The sequence below is a fragment of the Zosterops lateralis genome (assembly GCF_965231275.1).
Source record: "Zosterops lateralis genome assembly, chromosome: Z".
NCBI lineage: Eukaryota > Metazoa > Chordata > Aves > Passeriformes > Zosteropidae > Zosterops > Zosterops lateralis.
This window is the reverse complement of record NC_139800.1, coordinates 43,833,879-43,861,207: the sequence shown is the minus strand read 5'-3', so window position 1 is coordinate 43,861,207 and position 27,329 is coordinate 43,833,879. Positions and strand designations below refer to the sequence as shown.

At 33.9% G+C, this 27,329-nt stretch overlaps 1 protein-coding gene across 1 annotated transcript in view; it reads left to right on the top strand.

Moving 5' to 3' along the window:
• Window positions 1–27,329, top strand: part of ADAMTS19 (ADAM metallopeptidase with thrombospondin type 1 motif 19) — a gene marked incomplete at its 5' end in the record, with an annotated part of 126,178 nt that overhangs the window by 53,517 nt on the left and 45,332 nt on the right. The window contains 3 exons of the mRNA XM_083884323.1: window positions 7,694–7,799; window positions 21,323–21,463; window positions 22,043–22,193. Coding sequence (XP_083740449.1) covers window positions 7,694–7,799; window positions 21,323–21,463; window positions 22,043–22,193 — 398 coding nt within the window. The remainder of the gene's footprint in view (window positions 1–7,693; window positions 7,800–21,322; window positions 21,464–22,042; window positions 22,194–27,329) is intronic.

Below are 27,329 nucleotides of genomic sequence, written 5' to 3'. Positions count from 1 at the left end.
AAGTTGAAGCAAGAAGTTTTTTTTGTAGTTTGTTTTGAGTATGTACTGAAGTTTTTATGTTTGCAGGATGATAGTACTCTACACTGAATAAAACATCAAGTAAATCATCCTTTACTCTGATTGCTCGAGCATCGGCTAATGCTGCATTCTAGTTCTCAATAACCTTGCATATTGAAGACTTTGCAGAGGTTATTCTGGATAATGGGTACCCTGAAAGAAGAAAGACCTAATACTCTCTATCTAATACTCTCAATCTATTCAGCTTACTTTCATTGATCTCAAACTTCCTGTGAATCATCCCAACAAGCTCCAAAAATTTATGCACTGAAAACAATTTGCAAGAACATTGAGACATGGCCTTGAAGAAACTCATTGGATAGTACCATTGATCAGTTAACACTGACTCTTACTGGGGCATGATGAATGCTTTCATCACAGGTGATAATACAGAATGAAACAGCATAGCTTTAGTTGTATCAACATAGACAAAATACAGGGTGAATTATCTGCAGTTAACAATAGTAATTTTAAATCAAATTATTTTACCTGAAAAGAGATACAGTGGAAGACCCTTCTCAAGATAGCTTTTCCTTTGTTCTCATTTATCAAAAGATACTAGTTAAGCTGTGCATCTGTATCTGGTCCTTGTTTTCTGTATGAAGGAACAACTCATATTTCTTAGAAGATGTGCTAGTACTTTCTGTTATAAACAGCCCCAAGATAAGTCACTTTCTTATAGTGCATCTCTCTCTTACAGAAACAAAGTACAGTTTCACAAAAACATCTTAAATAGCTGAAACTGCAAAAACTTTGGCCTCAGAGTAGTACCTTATGCTAAAAAATAAAGAAAAACCAGACTAATACCTCTTTCAATCCCACTAGCTACCCCTTGTCTCCCATAAAAGAGACCACCCCATTAAAAATGGGGAAGAAAAATCCTGAGTATTTTCTTTAAGTGTGATCTCAGCAACAGTAAAATAATCAGTTTTGTATCACTTCTAAGTTGAGTGTATCATAAAAAAATGAGAAATGTTTTACAGGAATCACTCAGGTTGCAGAACATTCCTTATGTTTTACTGTGCAGAAGCCCTGTGTGTCAAGGAACAATTTTATATTTCTGTAACAGAGTGTCATTTCTGTAACACTGGTATAATAAAATAAGTTGCAAAACAAAGCAAGACAGTCTTGTTTTCTTCATGGTTTGTTGCAGGAACAAAAATAAGTCTAAATAATGTATTATAGGGTGAAAATTACCTGACCAATTTTACTGGTTTGTTGCATAGGGGATGGTACCAACCATTTTCCAGGAAGAAGGCACCAGAAACTATGTTGCAGGAGAATCAGCTTAGTAGGGTATCAAGGCCGTAATTCTTTTAAGACCAGGAAAAGCATCAGTGTTATATTATGAGTAGATCCAACTGGTAAGGGGAATTGATGTTACTTACACAAGCCTGGGAGACATAATCAGGAAAAAAGTGACTTTGTGGAATGAGACAGGAGATGAATTCAAAGGCGTTGCAATGTATGTAGATGTACAGAACATGGGGGCAGCTTTAGCAGCTGCACATTTTATGAATGTGAGAACTGAAACCCAGATGTCAGGAAGGCAGGAAGAGAGACAAGCACCTGGGTGAATATTTTCACTAGTTGGATGGAGTGACATAATTCTTAATTAATTCCAGTATATATTTTACTCTGTGATGCTAATATATTTTGATCCAAGTGTATAGAATTGTATAGGCTCGTAGTATTCTAAAATATGTTAAAGTGAACGCACACTGCACAGTAGTGGAAGCAAATACAAAAATTAATTGTATTCCAGGACTACATTTAGTCATCACATTTTTAATGGGGAGAGTCAAAAATTTTCAGAGGCAGAATCAGAGACAAGAGAGAGTTGTAAACATACAGCATTTGCATTAAAATAGTGTAATAAGTATTTTCTGCTTCTTTGTTTTTTCTGTTTACAAATAGTGGAGGACATTAAATCTTGAAATTACATATGCACATAAGTTTTAATCTTTTTAAGGTTACAGAAGTGATGTCAAATTTCTATTTGGAAAATAAAGGCTGCCTAAGAATTGATCTTGAAAACTAGGGGAACTTTTAAATCCCTTGCATAGTTCCCTGGAAGTCTAAAACCTGCTCTTACATCAGCATTTTCACCAGCATCCTCTTTCTGGGCACTGTATTTCCTATTTCTTTAAGCCAGGGCCCATGACATCAAATGATAAGAATTTTTAAAAAATACTTTAAAGAAAATATTGGGATGTTTTAATGTCTTCCAGACATTTAATATGTTTTTAATTGACCAAACCTTTCTATATGTTATTTTTATAAAAAAATATGTTTAAATAGTGATTTTTTTTTTAAAAAAAAGGTAATTTAAAAGCTGGTAGCATCAAAAAAATATCTGGAGTAAAGCTGTAACAAATTATTAGAAAGAGTTGTCTTCATTAAATGAGACAACTTCTCTTCCTTAATGGTAGCTGGTATTCATACTGTGATTTCTTATACTGTGGTACTCTTGGCAAACTAAAATTTTACTTGCCTTTTTGGCCAAGGTATCTCCTTTTGAATTCAGACTAGAAGCTGTTGTCCCTGCTTTCCCTTTTAAAGCCATACTCTAGGAGAAACTGCAGTTTACAGGCCTTGAAAACATTTTGCACAATTATACTGGGCTAGAAAATGAACTTGTTCTCTCTTTTTGTTGAAGTTAACTCTTTTAAAATACTTGTCATAGTAAATCTATGCCTTCTATTTCTTGCAGATTTTTGAGTGGACAAATACCAGATATAAGTCATCCAACACTAATCAGGCTGTTTCAGCATGGAAGATTTGTTCTCATGTGTCAGGTGTTCTATTTCTAAAAAACGTGTGGCGCTATTAAACACAGATAGCCACTTACATGGTCCAGATGTTCACAGTGGTCCCACTTGCTTCCTGACAGCTTCAAGAGCTACTATGTGCTCTGACATGAGATTAATTTCCAGCAACTGAACCAAACTTGACTCACACTGAAAACAATAAGGAAGAGAATGTGTTTTAGAAAAGGCTGGTTCTGTATGACTGCTGTACAGAACAGTATTACTTTTTCTTCTGTCTTTGAAAGAATACCTTCAGTGGGAAGCAATGAAATGCATGAGGGTCAGAATTCTATGGCCAGGTTCTGTTAGGTATTCCACATGAGGAGGGTTTAATATTTAAAACAAAATGCACTTACCTGAAGACATTTGATGTTATGTGGGATTTTGTTTAGCAGAATGATATGGCAATATATTGAAATCAGTATATACTGAATATACTAAAATTGCAATGTACTGTGGGATCATAGTACGAATTTCATTCTCAATATTGGCCGGCATCCTCACTGTCATGATGGTGAGCATTCCCCAGTGCTGGGAAAGAATATGTGTGTTAAAGCCTGCTCAAGCCCATTGTTCCATTCAAAGTTCATTTTGTCAGTTATTCAGTTTTTATACTCTCTTTTGGCTGAGCTATGCATGCACTTACCCCTTGCTGGGCCAGCTAACTTAAGAAGTCATTTACACTCTTTTGATAAACTCAGGGATAAACATTTCCACAAGCAGTTAATCCACTGAACTGATACAGGCATTTATCTAAAACTGGCTCTCCAGTCCCTCTTGGGTTCAGTTTTCTTTGCAGCAGCTGAGGGCAGTCATTCCCTACGTTCTTTGCTTGGCTTAATAAGTACATCACCCTTGCCCAAGGAAGTTCAGAGGAAAAGAAATTTAAGTGGGATAAGTAAGTAATTCGAGTGATTAGACTTACAGAATATTAACTCTATTTTTACAGCACTCACTGTAAAAGGAAAAGAATCATTTTCTAGCCTTTTAGAATGTAGTACTACAGTCATACCTACATGTTTATGGTCACTGTAAGGAAGACCAATGTTTGTAAGTTTGTCTGTATGTCTCTCACTGTGTTTCTATTTGGGGTTTTCCTACTGTGGAGTTTTGGTTGCTGGGGGCAATGCTGACAGTAGCCTTTTTAACATAGGTAGTGGGTTTCTGTTAGAGGCAGCTGGCTGTGAATTAATAGGTAAAGCTAACAGACTTATTCAGATACTTTAGCTGCTGAGATGTTACGTTCCTGTTAGCTGAAGTAACACTTTTCAACAGAAAGGGTGTAGATTTGCACCTATTTGAAAGAATAGGTTGGTGATTTGACAAAGACGGTCATTAATAAACAAGAAGATTTATCATAGTGTGTAGAATGAAATGCCCAAATCTATGGGTAGCACTAATAGCAGGAGTAATAAATTACTGCTATGACTTGGGGGAAAGTTCCCCCTTTTTGAATCAGCATTTATTTCATTTGGATATTTACACATTTGATTAGAAAATATAGTCCCTTATGTGGTTCTTCTCAGGCACAAAGCTACAGCTTTACTCTTTTAATTGATGTGGCATGTATTTTTTTATGAATTAACTTGACAAAAAGTTATCCACAGAGGGAAGTAATTTGAATATATTACATTGGACATGTATTGAATCAAGCTTTTTTTTGTTTGTTTGTTTCAAAATGTAGCTTTTTATAGATAAATAATCATATCCTTCCTTACATTGTCAGTGAGATGAAGTTATTGATTTCTAGCCAATACTTTTCACTATGTAACACTTTAAGTGTTTTAGTTTGAAACTGTGTTGAGGCTGTGGGGTTCACTAGAAATATCTTAATAACAAGGGAGAAATTGTTCGTTGATTTTTTGTTGTTGTTGCTTTGAGGTGAGTTTTTTCCTTGGTTGTCTTTGTTTTTTTTGTTTTTGTTTTTTAATGTGGATTTAACCTTGGAGCAGTTCCAGCTATGTTAATAAACCACAGAAAACTGCAATGAACATAAATATATTTAAAGAAGAAAATCTGTCTCTTACCTAATCCACAGACAAGAGGAGCTGCTTACTGAAGTCAGTTTCTTTGTCACTACATGTGAAATTCATAATCAAAGATGTGAGACTAGTTCACAGCTAGTAGTTGGCTGATTTACGCCCAGTAGTTGTTCAATGTGGCTTACACATATGAGGTTGAATTTATTTAATAGGAGAGGTCATAAAGCATTAATTGCTTTTGATGTTTTCAGACATTTCTAGAATCAGCAATCTAATTTAATTTCAATGAAATTTAAATCTTGTATTTTGTCTGCCAAGCTTATAAAGTTCAAGCATAATCAATTTTCTTCAAAGAATTACAAGTACAAAACCATTTTTGGTGATAGGTAAGGATATATAGGAGCATTACTTAAGTATTATATGAGTATTATTGAAAATTCCTAATGCTGACTGCCTCTTTTGCAGAATAGGTGTGAAACTTGAAATGCTCATAATTCTTTGGGGGTAAATGGGGGCCAATTAGAATAGTGGATAGCAACTGGTAGTACTTATGTTGTTGCACAGAAAACCTGCCATTTTAGAGTCAGAAGAAGGTTAGGGGGACTGCTTTTCCTTTGAGAAAGCTAGAGATTATCACACAGTTTTCTGTTAGTACTAAGCATCGTCAGGAAGAGGGAGGTTTAGGAATTCTCTTTCTAGTTCCAGCAAGTAAGTTTTATCCAACTGAGACTAGCCATCAACACTGTAATGACTGAGCTCCAGATGGCAACTAAACACCACACAGCTGCTTGCTCTCTCCCCACACAGTGAAATGGGAGGAGAGAATTGCAAGGATAAGAGTGAAAAAAGCAATGGGTTCAGATAAAAATAATTTCCTAGTTGAAGTAAATTAACAGTAGTAACAGTCCCTGAGCATCAGCCCCCTGGCAGCCTCCTTCCTAGTCTTTTTGCTGAGCACAGTGCTACAAGGTGTGGAATTCCTGTTCAGCCAGGGTCATCTGTGCTGGCTGTGCCCTTGCAAGTGTCTTGCCCAGCCCCAGCTGGTTTGGTGGTGAGGTGGTGTGAGGAAGAGGAGAGGCCTTGAATCTGTGTAAAAACTGCTCAGCAGCAAGTAGCACCTCCCTGTGTTACCCTCACTGTTTTTACATAAACCCAAAACATAGTTCCTTACCAGCTACTGTGAGAGTAATTAACTATCACAGCCAAAACAAGCATAGCAAGTAAAGTATTTATGAATGTTTTGCATTAAAATAAAGGATCAATCCCAGTACTTCAAAATGCAGTACTGGATTTTGTCTATGGCAAGAAATATTTTTGTATTTTGTTGGACCAATATTTAAGTTCACTAAACTTAGCTGAAGTCAGGACTCTGATGTTCACTTCTTCTGGTATTGTTACCAGCTGTACTACAAGCTCCAGCATTAAAAGTCTATCTTTTTCAGTTTGGTCAACAACTCTTGAAAGAAGATTCGTATAATTGTTGATTTTAGAAATATGCTTGTTTTTATTTCAGCCATTGCAGCATAACATTTTGAAATAAAATATTACATTTCAGAGCATTTATTCTCTGATTTTTATTCAAATTAGTATACCTACATTTAGCATGAAGTTTCATTTGAAGGACTAAATTTTCTTTTCTTCGACCAAATTTTGCTTTTTCTTTTTATCCCAGATGGCTATTCCCTATTTTGGAAACAAATAGTAAAAGTTGAAATACTCTGCCTTGTTCAAATTTAATTTGTTCTTGCTTCGTTTAGTCCTGGACAACATTTTTTGTCAAGAGTTACGTCCAAATGCTTTCAGCCAGTTCTTTTGAGGGCAACACTCAAAAGCTGGCGGAATAGTGATGGGGTTACTACTTGTGGATGAAGCGTTGTGCTCACAGACTGACAGATAGTTGGACTGTAAGAAGAATGACTTATCTTATTAGCTTGGAATGATAATTATGACTAAATTTTAAATACTGTCAAACATTTCAAAGTTGACCTTTACATGCAAATATCCAGCAAACATGCTGAACTGGAGGGCATCATTCCATTTAAAGGAAGTTCCTGGGAAGAAGGCCAAACACTTGAAACAGTTTTTTGATTGCTTACTCCAAATTTCAAATGACAAGCGATGACAATCGTCCCTGCTAAATGTGTTTGTATTCTGAAAAATTTACCATTACTCAAATTAAGCTTCACATTTCTTAAGCTTTTACAGTTACAGACACTCAACTTTTAAGAAGCTGAACTTGAACTCAAAACCCTACCATTAAGGCTTTATGGGTTTTTTTGAAAACTAAGGTATTATGTAGTAAAAGAATTATAGCCTCTACAATAAATATGTTTGACAGGCTGCAGTCTCCTATGAATTCTTCTGGGATATCTGAGTCTTCTAACATTTTTAAAAACCACTAACATGCTGAACGCTTTATGAGTACTCAGTAGTGATAAATGTAGGGGCACAAGCTTTGTGCTTTCTCTGTGCTTTGCACTCTGTTCTTCCGTGTCTGTCAGAGAAAGTACCTGTTCAAACTTGTGCCGTATTCTTGTAGACATTTATTTTCCTTTACAGCAGTACTGACATTCATACATGTGTTCTATCACATCTCATTAAGGTACTAAGCAATGCTTTTAAAGAATACATTTCTTGTACATTGCAGTCCATGTAATCTTTACTGTGAGATAATATTACCACTGGTTGCAAATTGAGTAAACTTTTGTCAGATATCTCGTCATATACTTGGATGGCTCTGACCACGACAAGGTTTCAGTCTTGTTTGGGTCTAGTCATGCTGTAATTAATATATAAAGTTAGTAATAACAAAAAATAATTAAATGTGGTGCTTGTATTTCCTAGGTATAGCATACCTGAGTGGAATGTGCAGTGAAAAACGAAAATGTATAATTGCAGAGGACAATGGTCTGAATCTGGCTTTTACAATTGCCCATGAAATGGGTCACAAGTAAGTATGTGGATATTAAAGCCTCATATTTGTTTCCATATAATACTAATACAATTTGAACTAATTTGATTGTATCCTTCAATTTTTCCTTTCTTTCTATAAGGAAGGGATTTAAATTAAATAAAAATTTAAGAAAAGTGTTTCTGTTAATAACAAAAACAACAACAACAACAACAACATATATTGACATATTGTGTGTAGCTTATGCAAATTTTTATGACTTGAAGTAATAAAAAATCTTTATAGCTGCAAAATAAATAGATTAACTGGAAAGACTGCCATTGTCTAGGGAAAAACAGGTGCCCCAAGATGTTTTTTCTTTGCTGACTATGGTATTGTATAACAGAACTCTTAAAAATTGTTGCCAACAAACATTTTAATGAGATCGTAAGTTGAAAGCACCATTATTTAATTTGGTTTCTCAGGATAGATCCCATTAAAGTGTAGAATAGTCATTGCTCATTGCAACATTAAGATTATTTTTCATCTTAAAAGAAGAAAAGAATGGCAAAATGAAGATGAAGGTAAGTGTCCTTCACAATTGAGCAGAATGTTTTTACTCATTCAATGTCAAATATTTTAACCCAAAGTGAAAAATTCTTATTTTGCAATGCTACAATCTGTTAATAAGACTTGAACTTCATTCTTGGCTTTACTACTCATAAAGAAAAAGAAATAGAAAATGTCTTTTTTTAAATGGAAATAAAAAGGAGGTATGTATTCCTCTGTCATTTTTTTCTGCAGTGTCTGTGCCAGGTATGTGTATTTGTATTACAATGTCAGTTTCAGGGTGATGACAGAGAGGAATGTTTTGCTAAATGTGTGGTTAGGGATCTTGGAAAAAACACTTTGAGTTAGAAGTGACTTGGTTTAAATTTCATCAAAGATTTCTGAGAATGGAGATCCTAGCATCTAATGTTGAAACATGAAGTTAACTGCAAGAAAAAAAAATGAAAATTAAAATATTTGTATTGATTTTTTTTTCTGGATGCAAAATAAGCAAATACAGAGCTATTATTTAAAGATTGACATAAGTGTAAGTTGCCGCACAAAGCTGATCTTTTCTGGGTTTTCTCGTGTTTTCATAACTGCAGAAAAAAACTGGTTAATATAAACTAGCCTGCTTGCATGATAGTTGCAATGAAAGAAAGACAAGGAAAGACCTAAAAAGGTATACTTATTTGTGTTTTATAGCTACATATAATTCTATTTCTATTTTTTGCTGTAGTGTTTGCTAGTATTGGAAGAGGGAATGGGTAGAGAAAGAATTATTTTCTGTAAACTTATTCCTATGACAGTAAACCAAGATTAGGAGGAAAGAAACAATCACTGAATATGATCTGCAGATAAGTTCGCTGGTAGAGTAAATTGGAAATTCTTTGAGACAGGTAAGATAATAACAGATATAAGTGTTGCTTTATGCCCAACACAATAAATGTATTTTTAGAAAATAGAAGACTTTGCTGCAAAAGTACTGTACTTGAAAAAAGAGACATCTCAATCAACAAGAAATATAACATCTTATGCTCCCTGAAAAATGGTGATACATAAAATTCTTCCAAAGTTATGGGGGCTTTGTTGGTTGTGCAATGGCAAATTTGCAATGTGGGATACTGATCTTAAAAAGTTTATGTGGTTACATAGTGGTAAGGTTTTTGTCTTGCAGCAGACAGTCAAATCTATCTTTGACTTCCTAATTGTTCTAGATGCCAAGCAGTACATGAAACAAGGTAGACAGAGAAACTCACTGTTGCTGCTAGCAGTTCTTCCAAGACTGTAGCACAGGTCAGGCTCTATAAATGGTGCTAAATTTGTTTGTGAACTTGGAATACCTTCATGGCTTTACATTGCTGTTGGACTGTGAAAGGGAAAGGAGTTTGCATGAACTTCCTTCAGGAATATGAAACTTATATTGCTGATATATAAATCCTGGGGGAAAAAAGTTACAAGGCTACATATGAATTTTCTGAGCTTTAAAATCCTTTCATACTAAATCAGATAAACTTGGAAAAACAAATCATAATGGTATATCCCAACCATCATATTCTCACAGAAGCAGTGGCATTTGGATGTCCTTAGAGACATTTTTTACAATTCTCTGTGTGTAATGTAATAGATATTTTTAAAAAGTGGAAATAAAGAATAAATCAAATCTTGTGTCAGTGTAAAAGACAGGATGTTGATTGAACCAGACATTTCTTCTAGAAATCTTCAAACTAATGAAGGCTTGTAACAAATCACATAGTTTATAGGACTACCACAAAATGAAAGAATAGGTAGCCAAAGATGTATGAGCGGCTGCCATAAAACAAAACAAAACAAACCTAAAGAACAAAAAAACTCACAAAAAACAAACAAACAAAAAGGAACATCTCTCAGTGCAAAATATGTCAAGGTATAGAGGCATAGATCCCTGCTTCATGATGGAGTCAGAGTCCTTAGCTGTCCCAATGTGAAGTAGAGTGGTCTTGCACCATGGAGCGTAACGTGACATTTTAGAGTCATTTGCTTTTTCTGCATGAATGTCTCTGTTTGCCAGCCAGACCGTGGCAATTACATAGAAGACACTATAAGTAGTTGAAGCTTTGTGAAGAGACAAAATAAAAATGTTTGAAGACAAATATTTGAATGTAGATCCTATTGGAAAAGACTTGAGCAGATTCAAAAGTATCTAAAGTATCTGTTACAGGGATTTGTTTTGCTCATTCTTAACTGCCCCAGAAGCAGAGATTAAATGCTCACTATACAGACCAATCATAAATAGTTCTTTCAACACATCATCTTTTCTAGAAGATTTTCACTAGCTCTTTTTGAATCTTCAGGTCATTTAACCTTACTTACCTTGGGTTTTTTGTGTATAATATAATATCTTTAACCATTCTAGTTGCTCTTGTGAAGAGTCTAATTCAGCAGCCTAGAAACAAAAGCTTTCTTGAAGACTTCGCTTCTCAAAGGATAAAGCAAAAACCAATTTTTCCCCTTTTATACAACAAATATTATTCTTGCCATAAATTATTGTACAAATAGATTCAGAACTTTTGCAATATAGATGCTGTTCATTCTCGTTTTCTGTGAGCATATACAAGCAAAGACATTACTAGTTGTCTTTGTATTGATGAAGATGCAGTTCTGATGTGCTCCTTTCATTGAAGAAATTTTTTCTAATATCCAGCTTGAACCTCCCCGGCATACCTTGAGGCCATGGGCTCTTGCCTGGGAGAAGAGATTGTTATATTGAATACATTCTGATACATGGATGTTTATTAAGTGCTGTGGGGTTTTTTTTTTTTAGTTAAAAGAGAAATATTCTCAATGAAATACAACGGAAGAGTGAACCTTACTTTGCAATGTGAAATGTCTTTGTTCTAGCCTTGTGTATCTGAATGCAGATGATATTTTAATGACATTGAAAATTAATCCAAGTCAACAGTTGTTTTTTGAGCTCTGTCTGTGTAATCGGTCATTAAAAATTGTATCGCATTAATAGATTTGGTTTTATTAAACAAATCCTTTTTATTAAAATAAATTTACTAAGCAATTAGGTAATTACATAGTGAGATCACATTACAAAATAAAAACTAACAACAGTTAATTAAAAGATATTGTCTCTGTATGGAGAACAGAGGGAAGAGTGAGAATTGCTGATACTGAGGTTAACAAGCTACATGTCATTTTATTTAAATGATGGCTCTCTATGGACTATGACTCCTTTTGAAGGATGAGAAATAAAGATGTAAATTTCTGCATCTCAAAATATATTAATTAACAATTACTAAGTGCTCTAAATGTAGTTTAGAAGTTGTCTTAGATAACTTAAAAGAGAGACTGGTGGAGTTTCTCAGAATTAATTTTATACACATCTGCATTCTTCTTCTGACAAGTATTTTTTGAAATGCTTTTTTGAAAGCAATTGAAATATGAGACATAACTGTTGCTAAAATTCAGGATATTCTACCACATATTTTGTAGTACTGAACAGGGAGTCTGTGGAATTTCTGAATCACCTATTTAGTAGTTTATAAGCAAAAAGCATATATTCTTAGTAAATATATTAAAAAGTTATATGAAATCTGGTCAAACTCAATGAGAGTTTTAAATGGAAGATAAAGAAATGCTAATGGAGAGTCAGTTACACCCCATGTTTTTCTTATCACTTTCCAAAATATGATCGCAGAACACAATAAAATCCATGAGTTATAAAAGCAAAGGTCGACCAACCTTTGTGAATGTGTTAGTAATGTGGAATAAGGAATATCATTAAAATAACTGAAAAAAAGAGCTGTATGGATATTTATAAAGTTAAAGTAAAATTATACAACTGGACTTGTTTTTAATGAGGAACAAGATTATCACATGAAAAGAAAAAATATTGATTAGATTTGGTAGAAGACCTCCTTATAACTGTAAAATCTAATATAATGAAAATTTCAGGAGCAGTAGTGGTCACCTCTGCTGATGAAACTGTGAACAGTTAGCTTAATTTTAGTGAGGATCAGTAAATTAAAGCATTTGATGTGTTGTCTTGTGGTCTTGGATATTCAAAGTACTTGTTTAGCATTTATTTTGTTCCGTCACTATTCAACTGCCTTACCGAAGAATGAAACCTTACTTCATAACCAAGTGGATACTTGCAGATACTTGCAGATAGACCACCCATTGTTCACATTTTAATGACTTTCTTATCTTAAAAAAGAAGGGTAGAGAGGTTTAACTGGTTAGTGCATTGTTTTTCTCTTTCCTGGGTACGCATCTGTGGAATAAACCAAGTAAGAATTTTGAGTCCCTTACCTGTTACCAAGAATTTCTCAAAGGTTACCTTCACCAGGACTAGAGGATTCGCTAGGGAAAAAATAGAGGAAGAAAACTCTTCATTTGGTCAGTGACAGCAGCTTATGAAACATTTCTTATGCACAATGAAAGAGTTCCTCCTCTTCCATGTACTTTACCCTTTTCTGGGACAGATTACAAAGACAGAATTTGTAGTTCCTACTATCTCATGACAAGACTAGCTTGCTTTTGAAACATATCAATATTAGGACTATAATTGCTGGTATCTGTATTAACTGAATAAACTTAATTCCAGAAGATGTTCAGATGAACAAACCATGATTTGAATCATACTGCTGAAATTACTTGCTTCCTTAGGAACTTTCTCTTCTTACTTGCATTAGTTACCTTCTAGCCTTGCAGCATATTGTGCTGCTTGTACTTCTGTGATTATTTGATGATATTTATTTTACATTCTGGAAAGCAGGATGAGTTTGTTGAGGTTTTTTGTTTGTTTGTTTGTTTGTTTGTTTGTTTTTAATTTTTTTAAAAATAAATCGGAAATCAAAAAAGGGATATGTATTGAGATAACATAGGATAATTATTCCATTGATAATTAAGCTTTATTCAGTAGTGGCCATAATATCACTCTAGAGTCCTGTTCTCTTGGAGCTTCTGCTTCCCAGCCTCACTCAGGTTATCATGGGTCCCCCAGTGTCAGTGGAGGCTGTGCTGGCAACCTGTCTCCAAATAGTCTTGCTTCCTTCTCGCTTCCATTCAGCCCCAAAGGCTGTTAGGGTATTGGATAGAAGGTGTGAGGGAAATTTGTGTCATTGTGGCTTTATGCCAGCTTCAGAGTGTCTCATTTCTTGAGAATTTCTTGTTTCTTTCTTAAATTTTTCTCTCCCTTTTGGTTAATGGTCTAAAGCTGGATTTCTCAGTCCAAGATACATAGATGTGGATATTAATCTATCTGTAGGTACTGTCAGAGATATTGAACTTTGCTTGTTTTGTCTGGTTTTCATCACCACTGAGTTTTCTATTCAAATCAAAGTCAACTGAAATGTAGAGATGGGAGCCTAACTGAGTAAAACAATTTGAAAAGTACAGCTACTGTAAGAAAAATTGAGCTTTGTAGTGATTTTAAAAATACATGCACAACAAATATAGGCAATCATCTTTCCCATGCGTGTATTCGTGTCATTACAGATTTACACAGAAATAGTTGTAATTCCCTGATTTTTGTGCACAGCTACATAAAACATGGATATTCCTGGAAAAGAGAAAGCTCTGGAGGGAGTCTATGGCACCCTTTAGTACTTAAAGGAGACCTGCAGTAGAGTTGGAAAGGAGCCTTTTACAAGGATCCATAGTGACAGGACAAGGGGGAATGGCTTTAAACTGAATGAGTAGGTTTAGATTAGTGTTCAGGAAGAAATTTTTTACCGTAGGAGTAGTGAGGCACTGAACAGGTTGTCCAGAAAGGTTATGCACTCCCCATGTTGAATTGATCAAGACCAGGCTGGCTGGATTTTGAGCACAGCCTGGTCTAGTGAAAGGTTCACTGTCCATGGCAGTGGGTTTGGAACTAGATGATCTCTAATGTCCCTTCCAACCCAAACCATTCTATGATCCTGTGATTCTCTTATTTTTATATTATTTTTGTATCATTTTACTATCTGTGACATTTTCTATCCTCATTGTTAAAAATATGGAAACTGTGGGAAATTTATCTATAAAGCATAGTATTGTTTAATTAGAAACTGCCTTTTTTTAATTACTCTTAAGGAAGGTAATGTGCTTTCCTTTTTCCTTGATACTTAGTTATTTGATAAAAATTAATAGGAGGCTTTAGCTTTATATTGCATTTCAGCATTACGTATTCTCTATTTCAAACATGATTTATACAAAATCACTCTAGTACTTCCATCACTGTCTTTTTTTTTTTTCTCTTGATTGGTCAGGAAAAGTATCCATATGTTCTAAACTATTGCAGTTTAACAGACAGTGCACTGAGTGGTCTTGAAAGGACTTTTTTAAAACTACTTTAATGAAGCTCAAAGTATGTATATATATTAGATGCTCAACCTTGCAAGTCCTTGAGATTGCCTTACATTCATTTTTCATGCTTTAGTGGGTGAATTCTTTAAAAATTGATAATCTCTTTTTTGCCAGCATCCTTATCAAAGCAGGCATTTTTCTTCCAGAGTCATATGCTTATACTGACTTAAATTAGCCTGGGATCTTACTGAAGTTTGGAATGATACACCAGTGTATCATTCCAAGTTTCAGTAGCCTGAAAATCGTACGAGAAAATACATTTAAAATTAAAGAGACAGAAAATAATGAAGTCTATTACATACTTTGCATTTCTGTTTACTTGTACTCAAAATGTTTCTGGTATTAAAAACCCTGAAAAAAAATTAGTTTTGTTGGTCTAGTTCTAGTCATGAAAAGATCTTTGTGTATCACAGCACATCACTGCAATGCCAGGCAGAAATATAACATCGCCAACCTTTTGCTAGTAGTAAGACAGTTGAAGAAACAGCTGAGACAGGAAAGAAACACTGCATCAACAATGTAGTAACTTAAAAAGATATAATGATTTTTTACATGAAATTTATGTTAGTCAACTCTTTCTCTGGTAAGGTATTAAGGATTGTGTTTCTCCAGGCTATACTACTCCAGGATGAATTTATGTTAAATTTTCCTTAGGATAACAGTTGTAAACTAAACAGTTAGTAACTGAAAAAAATCCTACAGGGTTTAATTGATAGTCTGATACACTTAAAATATCTGTGAAAAAAATTGGCAAAAGATCGTAACCATGTCAATGCTACTTGTTAATACAAAAACTTTTTGTAGCTCTTCACTAAGTTTATGATGGCTCAAGGATGTGGCATGGGTGTCATATTTGCCAGAAGCCAATGCTTTTCCTGTATTATATAATCTCTGTGAGAAACCTTCAGGAAGGGGCAACGTATATTTTCATGTTATTATGCTAAATACATCTGTCACAGCAAAGCTTTAAATTATTTATATACTTCAGTCAAAGGACTGTAGCTCAGTAGTTTGTCTAGATCCAGCACCATGAAATATGGTGGTAGAAGTATTGGATTTACAGAGAAGAAAGCAGCTGTTCAGGAAAAGCTGCAAAGTCACCTAAACAGCAGTGTACAGTGTATGTTAATATCCCTATAATAATATGCATGTTGTACTTTCACCCGGTTATTTTAAGACTGAAAATGTAATTTGAATTTCTAGCATTGTGGAGAATGAGTAATGATTCACAAAAGGGAAATAATATTTGCACAGAGTTATTTATTTTTACTTTTTCTGACCATCTGATTTTTAACAAGAAGATTGAGATTTCCTTGTTTGATAAGATTTTCCTTTGAAGATAAATTCGTTCAAAAAGAAATCATGTTTTACCTTTTGCCATCATAATTACCATTTGTAGCTGGTGAATTGACTTTCACTTTTAGCTAATTAATTAATTTACAAGTTGAAATGTGTCTTATCCCATTTATTTAATGACCAGTGAAACCCTCATATGTTTTGAAGGACATATAAAAAAATCATACAACACTTAATATTTCACTAACTGAGATTAAAAAAACCCGAAGCCAACATATAACAATTTGTAAAATCCTGCTTGTAGTCCGGTCTTTTTACATATTCTTCTCTGTAAAGGTAGCAGTGTGACAAAACATTTTGTTGAAAAAGTACGATAAAAGTACTAAGGAAGTAATGTAGCTTCTGTCTGTCTGTGATTGTCACGTAAGAGGCGTTATTTTCACTTATCAAATACGTCCTTGTGATACTGCAAAATTTCAGATCAGAGAAATTGGTGTGAAAATCATTGTACTATAAAATGCCATATAAGCTTTTAAACCTTGTAATTTCTGGATCCATAGTTTCAAAAGTTTTGATCATTCTAGCATACTATTGCACAAAATGATTAAAAAAAGAAAGTAGTGGAAATAATAAGGAAGATAACAATTCATTATTAATAATACTTTCTAAAGTAATTAATATTTTTAAGGTAAAAGAATTTATTATGTTAGTTATTTATTTCACAAAATGGAAAAATATATAGGATAGTAGTTCCAGTGAATTTACAATTGCTATGTAGTAGTCACTTATACTAATGTGAATTCTTAATAAATCAAATGGAACCTGATCCCATCACACATCACAGATATAAACTGGCAACTGCAGTCAGAGCTTTACTTTCTCCTTCACAAGGGGAAAGTTTTCCAGTAATTTTCAGTCTGTCCTGAGCTTATACTAGTAGTATTATACTTGATCTGCAGTTCACACTCATCATTCCCTTGTTCTATATATGACTTGGAATAAATAGATCCTTTAGTATTTAGGAGTCTGTTTATTATACTGAACATTCTATTGCTGGTTCCTTGACCCAGCACTTGCTTTTGTGCTTTTCTTAATGTATCTCTTATTTCCTAATCTGTTTTACTGTTAGTGACTCTGAAAATCTAAGCAGTACTGTTCTCTAATTTTTTTTGATCCACTGGGTTTTTGTTTGCAGAGAAGCCCAAAATATTTCTCCACATCTATCTGAAATGACCTAATTAATTGCTCCTATATTAAGTTTTTGTCCCTATTAATCTGTTTAATATTACTATTTAATCTTTGTCCCTTTTTTGCTTGTTTCTGGTTTAATAGCACCATTCTTGTTCAGCTGCAGTACTTGCATTTAAAGTGTGATAGGATGGTGATAACCATCACCTACCATTTGCAAAGCACAAACAAAATAATGAATAAATAATACAAAGCTTTTACCTAGAAGCATGTGAGGTCACTGAGCAAATTCATATTGTTGTGAAAGCAGCATATGTCAAAGAATTTTGATGTCCTATGATGAGAAGAAATAAAAAATAGCAATGCAGACCTAATTATTTCAAGAAGGTGTGTGCATAACATTATTTAGCTTATTTAAATATAGAATAATGACTGAAGATCACCTTTTGAGGCTTAAAAGAGCTTTGAATTTGTAATACTCCACAATAATGAGGTCAAGTTAAGTTGTAATACTTGGTATGTTGACACTGGAATACATTTTAAATGCAAGAATTTAAACCATTCACTGAAATGACAGAAGAAATGCTATTGTGTGTTTGATTCCAGCTAAACACCTATAATTGCAGCAGTAGTTGTAATTGTAAAATAATTGCTTTAAAACTGAAATATTGAACTAATATTTTTCTTCTACTTTCAGTGAAAGTAGAGTTATTAATTCCAAATACAGAGAATTGAATGATGTTTCTTTGTATTTCTACATGCATATTAAAAATTTAGCAGAAATTACTCCAACTTTATACATGGTATCACTAAAACCAGAAAAAATCTTTTACCAAGTTTTAGAGGATTTTTTAGATAAAAGTATTTTTTCAGTGGATTTGACTTACACTGTTAGTAGAGTTTATTGGTCCAAGTCTGTTGTTAAAATACTTTAAAACTGAGATTATTATAATACAGTTTCAATTGCATAGTGTGCATTTAAGTGTTGCTAATATTTTATTTAGGGAAGGCAGTCTGTAGAGTACTTCTACTTGTGTATTTTATCTGCTGTATATAGCCTTTAACTAGAATGAGTAGAGCATTTTTATGTAAAACTGAATAAATAACACTTATTTTCTTAAAACATGATTTATTTCTATGTAAAGACATGAAGTACCACTTGTTAAAGTACAATGCTTTCTTCCTCGTTAATTGTGTTTTCAGGCTATTACAAAGTTATCCTATAATCCCAAACTCCTTTGTCTTCCTCCCACATGCACATGGTGTTGCTTTACTCTTGTATGAGGTTGAATGATCAGAGCTGTGGGAGAGAGGAGAGGGAGCACTGTGCTGAGTGCTATCATAATACATTCATTCTATAGGAAGAGACAGAACAGCACCTTACATGCACACAGTTTCTGTGGTACCTCTGTATCAGTGAAAGGATGTAGTTATGTCTTTCATGTGCAGCAAGGGGGGCTAGAAAATATCATGACCACCACTGCAAGCATGCAATTATGTTATATGCTTGATTGTTAATGGAGAAGTAGGTAGACATGCTTACCCTCCTTACTCTCATATTGAGTAAGAAGCTAGCAATGACTGTTCAGCTTCTTTCTTTCACCATACATATAATGTGACGTCAGGAATGAAAGCAGAAGTCAGTTCTGCTGTACACTAACTTTTATATGGTCTTGTAATTGATACTAGGTCAGATAAAAATTTGCCGCCATTACCATGATACGGAAGAGATCAAAAGCTCTCACTGAAGAAAATACTCCGGAGAATGTTTAAGAGCAGATTCTGTTGCTTCTTTAGCTTACTTCTCAGATACTGTCTTGCAATTTAGTTAATTGATGTTAATATACAACCTGTATTTGCCTTTGTAGTAGGCATTTTTGAATGCCTGTATATTCAGGTAGGCAAAGGATTCAATGCTTGCGTTTACTGTTTTCTTGTTTCGACTGTTTACTGTACTTCGTTTGGAGGTGGAAGAGAATTGAGGAATGAATACCATTGGATTAGTGCGGATTTTTTGAACTACAGTTGAATGTCAATGCAGGATAGGAGAAGTGTTACGGAAGTATGGGCAGCTGAAGTATTGGAAGATTAATAGAATTACATCTTTTATTAGTTCTTTATGTATCTGATATACACAGCTGTTGAAAGTACAACAGTTTTAACCACTTATTGCTTTGAAATACAATGTTTTCCTCAAATTTCTTGTGCCAATAAACTTTACAAATTGCTTCTGTGGTAGTAGATTGGAAAAAGGGGCGTACACTGATATATATATGGTGGCTAGTGTGATTGTTTTCTGAAACAGGATCATCAAAGAAGTCAAGATCATGGTTCAGCTCAGCACACATTTCTCTGCCTGACTTTACAGAATATTTTTTGACAAAGTCCAGCTTCAAGAATTGCTCTTCAGAGTGAAGGGGAATAATCATAAATAGAAATCACTGGGGTTTTGTAATTTTAATTTAAAAAAAACAACCATATGAATAACATATGAATGTGTTGATTCCACTCTGCATAAATGGGAGCCATCAAGCACATAATAAATTTTGTCAAGATTTTGTGTTGAAAATATTTTAGTTCAAATCTTATAGTGTACATAATACTGACAAATGAGTATTTTTAAATTATTACTTTTGCACTAAGGAAGCATGTAACTCAAAGAGCTATAAGCAAATTTTTTCTTATGTAGTCCACTAGGTTAAATATCATTAGATTTCCTCTGTCTTCCTTCACAGTACCTATGGATGTAAATAAATCTGGAGATAGAGACATTTAAAATTCTGCATTTGAAGCATGCAAGAAGAACATAAGGCAAGTGCAGAGGCACTTCTGTGTAGTTGTTCTGTGCCATTCAGGCAGGTCAGGAAAAGAAAGAGGCTAAGATGAGAGTCAGACCCATTTTCCTGTCACAGTTACATGGTTACAGGTACAAAATTATCCAATTTATGTAGAAGCCACTGTTGCAGTGATCCAGACTGTGGGGTGTACACATCAGTGTAACAGTGAGAGAACTTCTATAGGCAAGATAAAGCCCTACATGATATTTCCATTCATATCATTAGTAAACACAAGGTAAAGCTAATTGCAAATTTATGTATAATTTGGTCTAGTCATGAATTGATTTTGGGATGGAGTAGAGAACAAACATTTTGTGAGACAGGCCCTTTTTTGCCATTTGCCACTGTAGGGTGGAGAAATAAGAAGTATGATGTACTCCAGTTTTTGTACAGACACAGCAAAAACTTAATCTGTCTTCGCAGTCTGTAAGTGAAAGAATCAGTACAAGGCATAGAGTTTTATTAAACCTGGAGTTTTGCTTTTCTGCAGGGCAGAGTAATGCTGCAAAGTTCCAGCACTGCTTTTAATCCAATTCTCTGGAGAGTTGTCTCATACTCATTTGTAAATCTCCGAAGACAGTTGAGTGTATTTATTTATTATAATATCAGTCAAGCATGATCCACTTAGCTAATACTGAAAATCTTAGTTTTGTTTAAGTGTTGCTTCTTCCTCTCTGTTTGCTAATTATGAATGAGAGTGGCAGTGAGTCTTCAGTTAAAACAGAGGCTTCAAGAATCTATTCAGTAGAATTTTTCATTGCAGTGCATTGAATGTGAGAACTTGCTGGGATGCATAAGGATGCTAAGTCTTTATAATCAAAGTCAATTTAATTTCTTCATCAATGTTATTTTTAACAAGAGATTGAAAACTTGTTTAGGTGCTTTTTTTTCTTTGAGGACAATAATTATGCATTAAAGTCATGATCATTTTACTATTCTGTAAAATTTCAACCAATCAGTTCCATATAGAATGAAGATAGAGTCACTGACAAAATATTCACTAATCTTAAAAAATGAGTATGTTGCCCATTTACAAGAGAAATAGTATTCATTAAGCTTGCAGTAATTGTGTTGTTCTGAAAGTTCAAAAAGTTGTCCAAAGTATGTATTCAACTGATTAGAATGCAGTATTTCTCATCAAATAAATGCAGCTCCTCTTCCATCTTTAATTGTAGAATTTTCCTCTATGCATATTTCCATGCACTTCTTTGAAAGATACGTAGGAAAAAAAATCAAAATCATAATTACCTACATGTGAAGTATATGAGCTATTTACAGCCCGTTGCAAGAGTTTTAACTTACAGAAATTCTGAAAACATCTTGTTATTTGCTTTCTTTTTGTTTTGTTTTGTTTATAATAACTTCAAAATTCAGCATGGGGATAAACCACGACAATGACCACCCATCCTGTGCAGATGGTGTCCATATCATGTCTGGGGAATGGATTAAAGGACAGAATCTTGGAGATGTTTCATGGTCTCAGTGCAGCAGGGAAGATCTGGAAAGATTTCTCAGGTATATAATTGAAGAAAAGAGCTCTTACTGTATGTCACTTTGAAATAGATGCAATTAATATACAGAAATAATTAGTTTTCAATTATTTTTACTCCTGTGGGAGATTTGTTTTGAAAAATCCATGAAAATATTTTAAATCATCACAATCTAATATTAGATTTATAAAAACTTGTTTTCAGCAATTACTTGGATTTTTATATTTTCATGTCTTAATGTATATTATACTTTAGTGTATTTATATAGACATTTTATATATGTCAGTATGTTTACTATATGTTAATATGCTGTGTACTGAAATGTTTGGCGACCAAAACCTTAATCCATTAAGTAAGTTTTATGCTAGAGTGTTGTCCAGCACTTTTCTGAAATTCTGATCATTTATATTGTCTTTCTGCAAATGTACAGTAACATAATGCATTAACTTATAACAAGCAGGCCATATCAGTTTAAATATGAGCAGCAGCCCAATGCTGATGAATAAAAAAATTGTAATTCTCCACATATTTCAAATGTTGCATGCAAGTTTAAGTTGGTGTGGCAATCAGATTGCTCAGCATATGAATCTCGGCATATTACCAGGTCAAAGGCCAGTAACTGTCTGGTACAGACGAATCCTCAGAGCCTCAATTCTGTGATTATTCCCTCTAAGCTCCCAGGAATGACGTACACTGCAGATGAGCAGTGTCAGATTCTTTTTGGACCAACTGCTTCTTTTTGCCAAGAAATGCAGGTAAAGTTGTATCTGTACTTCAGAAAATGCATCTACCATCTAATTTTCATGTGAGAGTAACTTTTGTACATGTGTTTGATAGAGAGTATAGCACCTTTGAAGTAAGAATTTTACACTTTCACAAAATTAATATGTACATATTCATTGTTTTTTCTTGTAGTTCTTGCTTTAGGTCTCTGAATATCCTGAAACATGTTTTATTGATACTTTCCTTGTAGTTTAGAAACAGAAGATGTCATAGCGTTAAGATGCCTTGTTGTAGCAAGTGGAACATTTGTAATTTATTATTTATGTTTCATTTTATTGTGTTTTAGGTATTGAACTTACTTTTCTGACCTCCAGAAGATTATTCTGTGCCTGTGCACAGTGCAAAGAGTAATAGTGGTGTTAACTGGACTCTGCATCTCCCAGGATGCACCTCTGAGCCCAGGCAGGGCTGTACAGTGCCATGACAAGAGGAGTTCCAGTACTTAAATCAGTTTGCTGACCTTGCTTCATGCCAGTGTGAGGCAGTGTCACTGTATATTAGCCTTAAAAAGATGGCTTGACAGAACTGAACAGGTCTTCATAATTTTTGTGAGCTAATACTAGTAGACATCTGGTTGGAGGGGCAGTTTAAGAATGATTTTTACAGAGAAAAGTCAACCTTTTTTAACATCAACAGGAGAGACTAAACATATTGGATGCCCTTAGGACACTAACCAAGACAAGATGGGAAGACAGTATACAAATATATAAAGGACATGGAGTATGGATTGAAAGAGGAGGGACTAGAGGAACAGTGGAATACAATTTCATCAGAATCAGTGGGCAGATAGCCTGAAAAGGTTAGGAGTACTAAATAGGAAGACAATTTCTTTCTCCTTTAGTTCTTCCATTCTCTTCCTGTTTTCAGTTTCGATATGGTACTATTTCTTCAAAGACTTTCACTTAAACTAACCTTTATCTAAAAGATTCTCAAAGGAAATATTGCAGTACATGTACAACTAAGGCATGCTGAGAGTGGTATAGTTGAAGAGCAAAGAAAAAAGCCCCAAAGCTTAATGGATTTTGTTTTAGCTGTTTCAAATGCTTCAAGACATACTCACTCTGAATATGAGCAGTAAATCTCAATGTCACAATTCTACAAATATTCTTCATTACTTCCAAGTGCTTTTTTTATTAATTTCAACCTGTTTCTTGCTTTTCAGTACATTGCTTTCAACTGAAGGATGTAATTTCTGGTTTTCATTTTCTAGTAGCCTATAGTAGCCTATTTTGAACAAGAAAATGGTAGCATGTTTAGTATTTCTTGTAGGTCTTCTTTAAAGATTCTCAAAAGTAATTGAAGAAAGAAACAAATGTCAAGATTTTCCATTGCATAATACTTTTATATGCTTTTCATTTGTCTGGATAAATTCCCTTCATATTCCTTTTGTGTTTTTTTCTTATTCATATATTTATATTCAGATAGTCAAGTCATCCTATACCTTTTGTGGTTTTTTCATAGATACACTGAATATTTTTCTTTCGGGATCCTAAATCTGAGGTTTCTTTGGTTTACATTATTATTTTATAAATATTAGGAAATTAAATTTAGTGAATATTACTGAGGTAGCATTAAACTGTTTGCACAGGGATTACTTAGGTTCTAGGTGCTCATAGCTAATTGTCCAGTTTTATTCATCTTCAGTTGTGTTCCTCTCTTCTGACATTCTGCAGTAAGAGGACACCTTTCAGCTAAATCACTCATTTTTGGCTAAATAAATATGTCTGCTTTTTCCTACTTAATGGATCGTTTCTTTATACTAAATATTAAATATTTATATTTACAGTAAAATCAAGAAGTTCCTGACAATTTTACTGTAATATTAAATCCTAGTATTATTATAACATGTAATATTACTAAATATTAGTATAAATACGTCATTGTAATTTAAATACAAATATAATGTGGGTTTGCTGTGAAGGAAGAATATAGTAATGATGCAAGACAGTACAAAAGACCTATGTTTGTTTCAACTGTACTTTTTTCCTGAAAAACTGCAATTTTAATTTTTTATCATAAAACCAAATGTGTTACTTGATGACCTTATGGTCTTAACAGTTAGAAAAAGAGAGCCCAGTAACAGTTTCTGAGAAGAGAGCAATGGGAAGAACTTTCTGCAGTTTTCCCAAAATCCTCTGCAAAACTGGTAACCCTGAACTGGAAATTGCATAATGAAATATTCAACCAAGAAGTTATTGTAATGAATTTTTAAGAATCTTGGATCTATTAGCAATGAATTAATGACACTAAGGACAAAATTGAGAAAACATGATGACAGTAGTGAGGTAGAAGAGAAGTTTTCCAAAGGTTCCTTCCCAACCTCAGTAAAGTCACCTTGTTGATTTTCTTCCATGTTCTTTTGTCTGGAAGCATAATTTTAAAAATATTTATATTTACTCTTAACTTCCTCCCAACAAAAAAAAAAATATCCAGGAAACTTGATTCTCAGTTTCTAGATGTGAAACATTACTTACAGCAAACTTAGGCACTATATTCAGATCTTCTTCTTTTGTTCCCTGCTGTGGGTCTTAAAATTATCTCTTCCATTAGGGAAGTTTACTGCTAGTCCAATTAGATATAGAATTTCTAAATAATAGATAACATTTCTGTGGTAAAGGGGAAGCTCAGAGCAATGGATAGAGCACAGCCCAGAAGATAAGAAAGTTGTCCTTCATTTACATGGTTTTTTTCCTATGTATAAAAAGAAAGGGGGAAAAAAACAAGTTACTATTGGAATTCGGCTGGAACTGAACCATTTAAACTTTCCAGGAATCTTCTAGCGCATGGACTGTGCAACATCAACATCATCTAACTGTGAAATACTGTTACTCAACAGCTAATTTCATCATCTTCTTCAGAAATAAAAAGATGTTAGATACAAGTAAAAAATATGTTGAATCTAACCTTGCAAATAAGTGCATTTCGCTTAATATGAAAATGCCTCAAATGTATCTTTGTTGATTGTACAAATCATTGTGGCTGGCATTGGAGAAACCAACATTTAGAAGACCTTTCTAAAGTGAATGCAGTATATAATTAGTTACTGTCTTAATTTATTACAGTAATTATTTAATTATGCATAGGTAACCACTGAATATTCCGTGACATCCAGACTGCTTCCTTTAATCTTCCTTTAATATCTATTCTGCCAGTACCTGGAAGTTTATTATGGTTATAGTTGTTGTCCGCAAGCCAGGAAATGAGAGAAACACACTCCTCAAAGGTTCATTTAAATGTCAGTAAATCCAACAGTTTATAGCCCAGGATTTTTTGGACATGTTCTACTTGCTGAACTGTTCATGCACTTCAGTAAAACTGAGTAAAAGATAAATTATGAACTATGTCACAATCTTACGTTTTTTGAGACTGGAAGATTATTTAATGAACAGAGTTCCATACTGTCTTCTACATTAAGCAACTGTGTTTCGTATATAACAGCTATCCAACTAAGAGAACAATTGAGTAATGATGAAAAATAATCTAAATTCTACAAATATCAGTGGTGCAATAGTGCATTTTTGCTGACATGTAATTTTCTGCAATTATTATTACTGAGGAGCACTTTAGGACTGCACTTCACAGTTCTATTACATGGCAACCTCTGAGAAATACTACTGGTACAAATGATATTCTCTTGCTATCAAGAATTCCTCTTTATTATTTAATTCAATGAATGAGACAAAGAGCTGAAGGAACCACTGAGGTTCCGTTACTGTATTTTTCTAAGTGAGGCCGTCCCACTCCCCTTTCATATATGGTGACTTTATTTTTCCTTTTCATCGTTATTTCTAAGACTTTTTTTTCATATTCTAGGCAAAATTTTTAGACCCTAGAAAAGCATGAGTGGATCTCCAGGCTCAAGATTTATACTGTGTCTCCATGCTTACCTTGTCAGGGAGCCAAGTTTGCTTTTATGCCCATAATGTCTCATGCAAGAATCAATTAGATCCTAACATTGTTTCATGTAACAGATAGTGAGATCATGGCTCAGAAGTAGTTCTTGATGATTAAACAGAGTTGTAAAACTTGACAATTTAATGCAATTGTTGAACTATTAAATAATGGCTTTTAAGATTAAAGTCCAGGATGTGAATGCTATCTGGCCAGTTCCACTAAAACAGTTCCTGTCATAATACAGCTGTGATCTTTACAAAGAAGTAGGAGACTGGTTATATTTCATGGTGATTTTTAAGGCATTTTGGGGAAAGCTCACAATGAAAAGAACAAAAGTAATGGAAATATTATAGTCCTGGTGATTTATCTGTCCTCATCTTGTCCACTACATTTTAAACAATCTTGACTTTGCACAAATACTGTTCTAAAATTCCCTTTTTGTCTCTGGTCATTAATTTCAATTTAACTTCCTTTCTATATGCTTACATGATTGGAAATTTATCCTTCTGATTCTCTTAGACCTGCCTCATTATTTTAATTAAATGGACAGAAACAGACACAAACTCCCCACAAAATTCTAAAGCTGGAGTGACCGCTGTAATACATTGGGGCTTTTATGTTTTGTTTTACAAGCTTTTGCTGTTAAAAATTCATGACTAACACATTGTTTCAAAAAAAAAAAAAAAGTCCTTTGTGCGTGCTTGGCAATATTTTGCTTTCCAGTTTACACACAAAAAATATTTTACAGATTGTGAATAGTCTAATATCACAATTATAAACTTTTAATCTCCAATGTCTCTTCCTTCCCTTGGCTCATTGAGAAAGCTCTGATGGCTGTTGAACTATACTTACCATAGATAACTGTAAACCTTTGTGAATGTTAGCTTAGCTATCCTTATTTTGACTGAAGAAAGTTTCTTTTCAGAGGAGTAAAATCCTGGTGTAGAAGTCTGTGCCCTGATTTTGGACTTATTGTAAAATTTACACCGGCCTCCAGATTTCTGTTTGCTTTCAAACCAGACCAGACCTGCTTCATTGCAAGTTGCTAACGAAAACCCCATATTGTGTGTTCTGGTCTTTTTCTGGCCTTATACAGAAATTCTTAAATGTCAAAACTTAGATACTGACAGTAATCTCCACATCTCATTCCTCTGCAACACAAATACAGTTTTAACAGTAACTAAAGAGTCTGTTTGTGATTGACTGAAATGAAA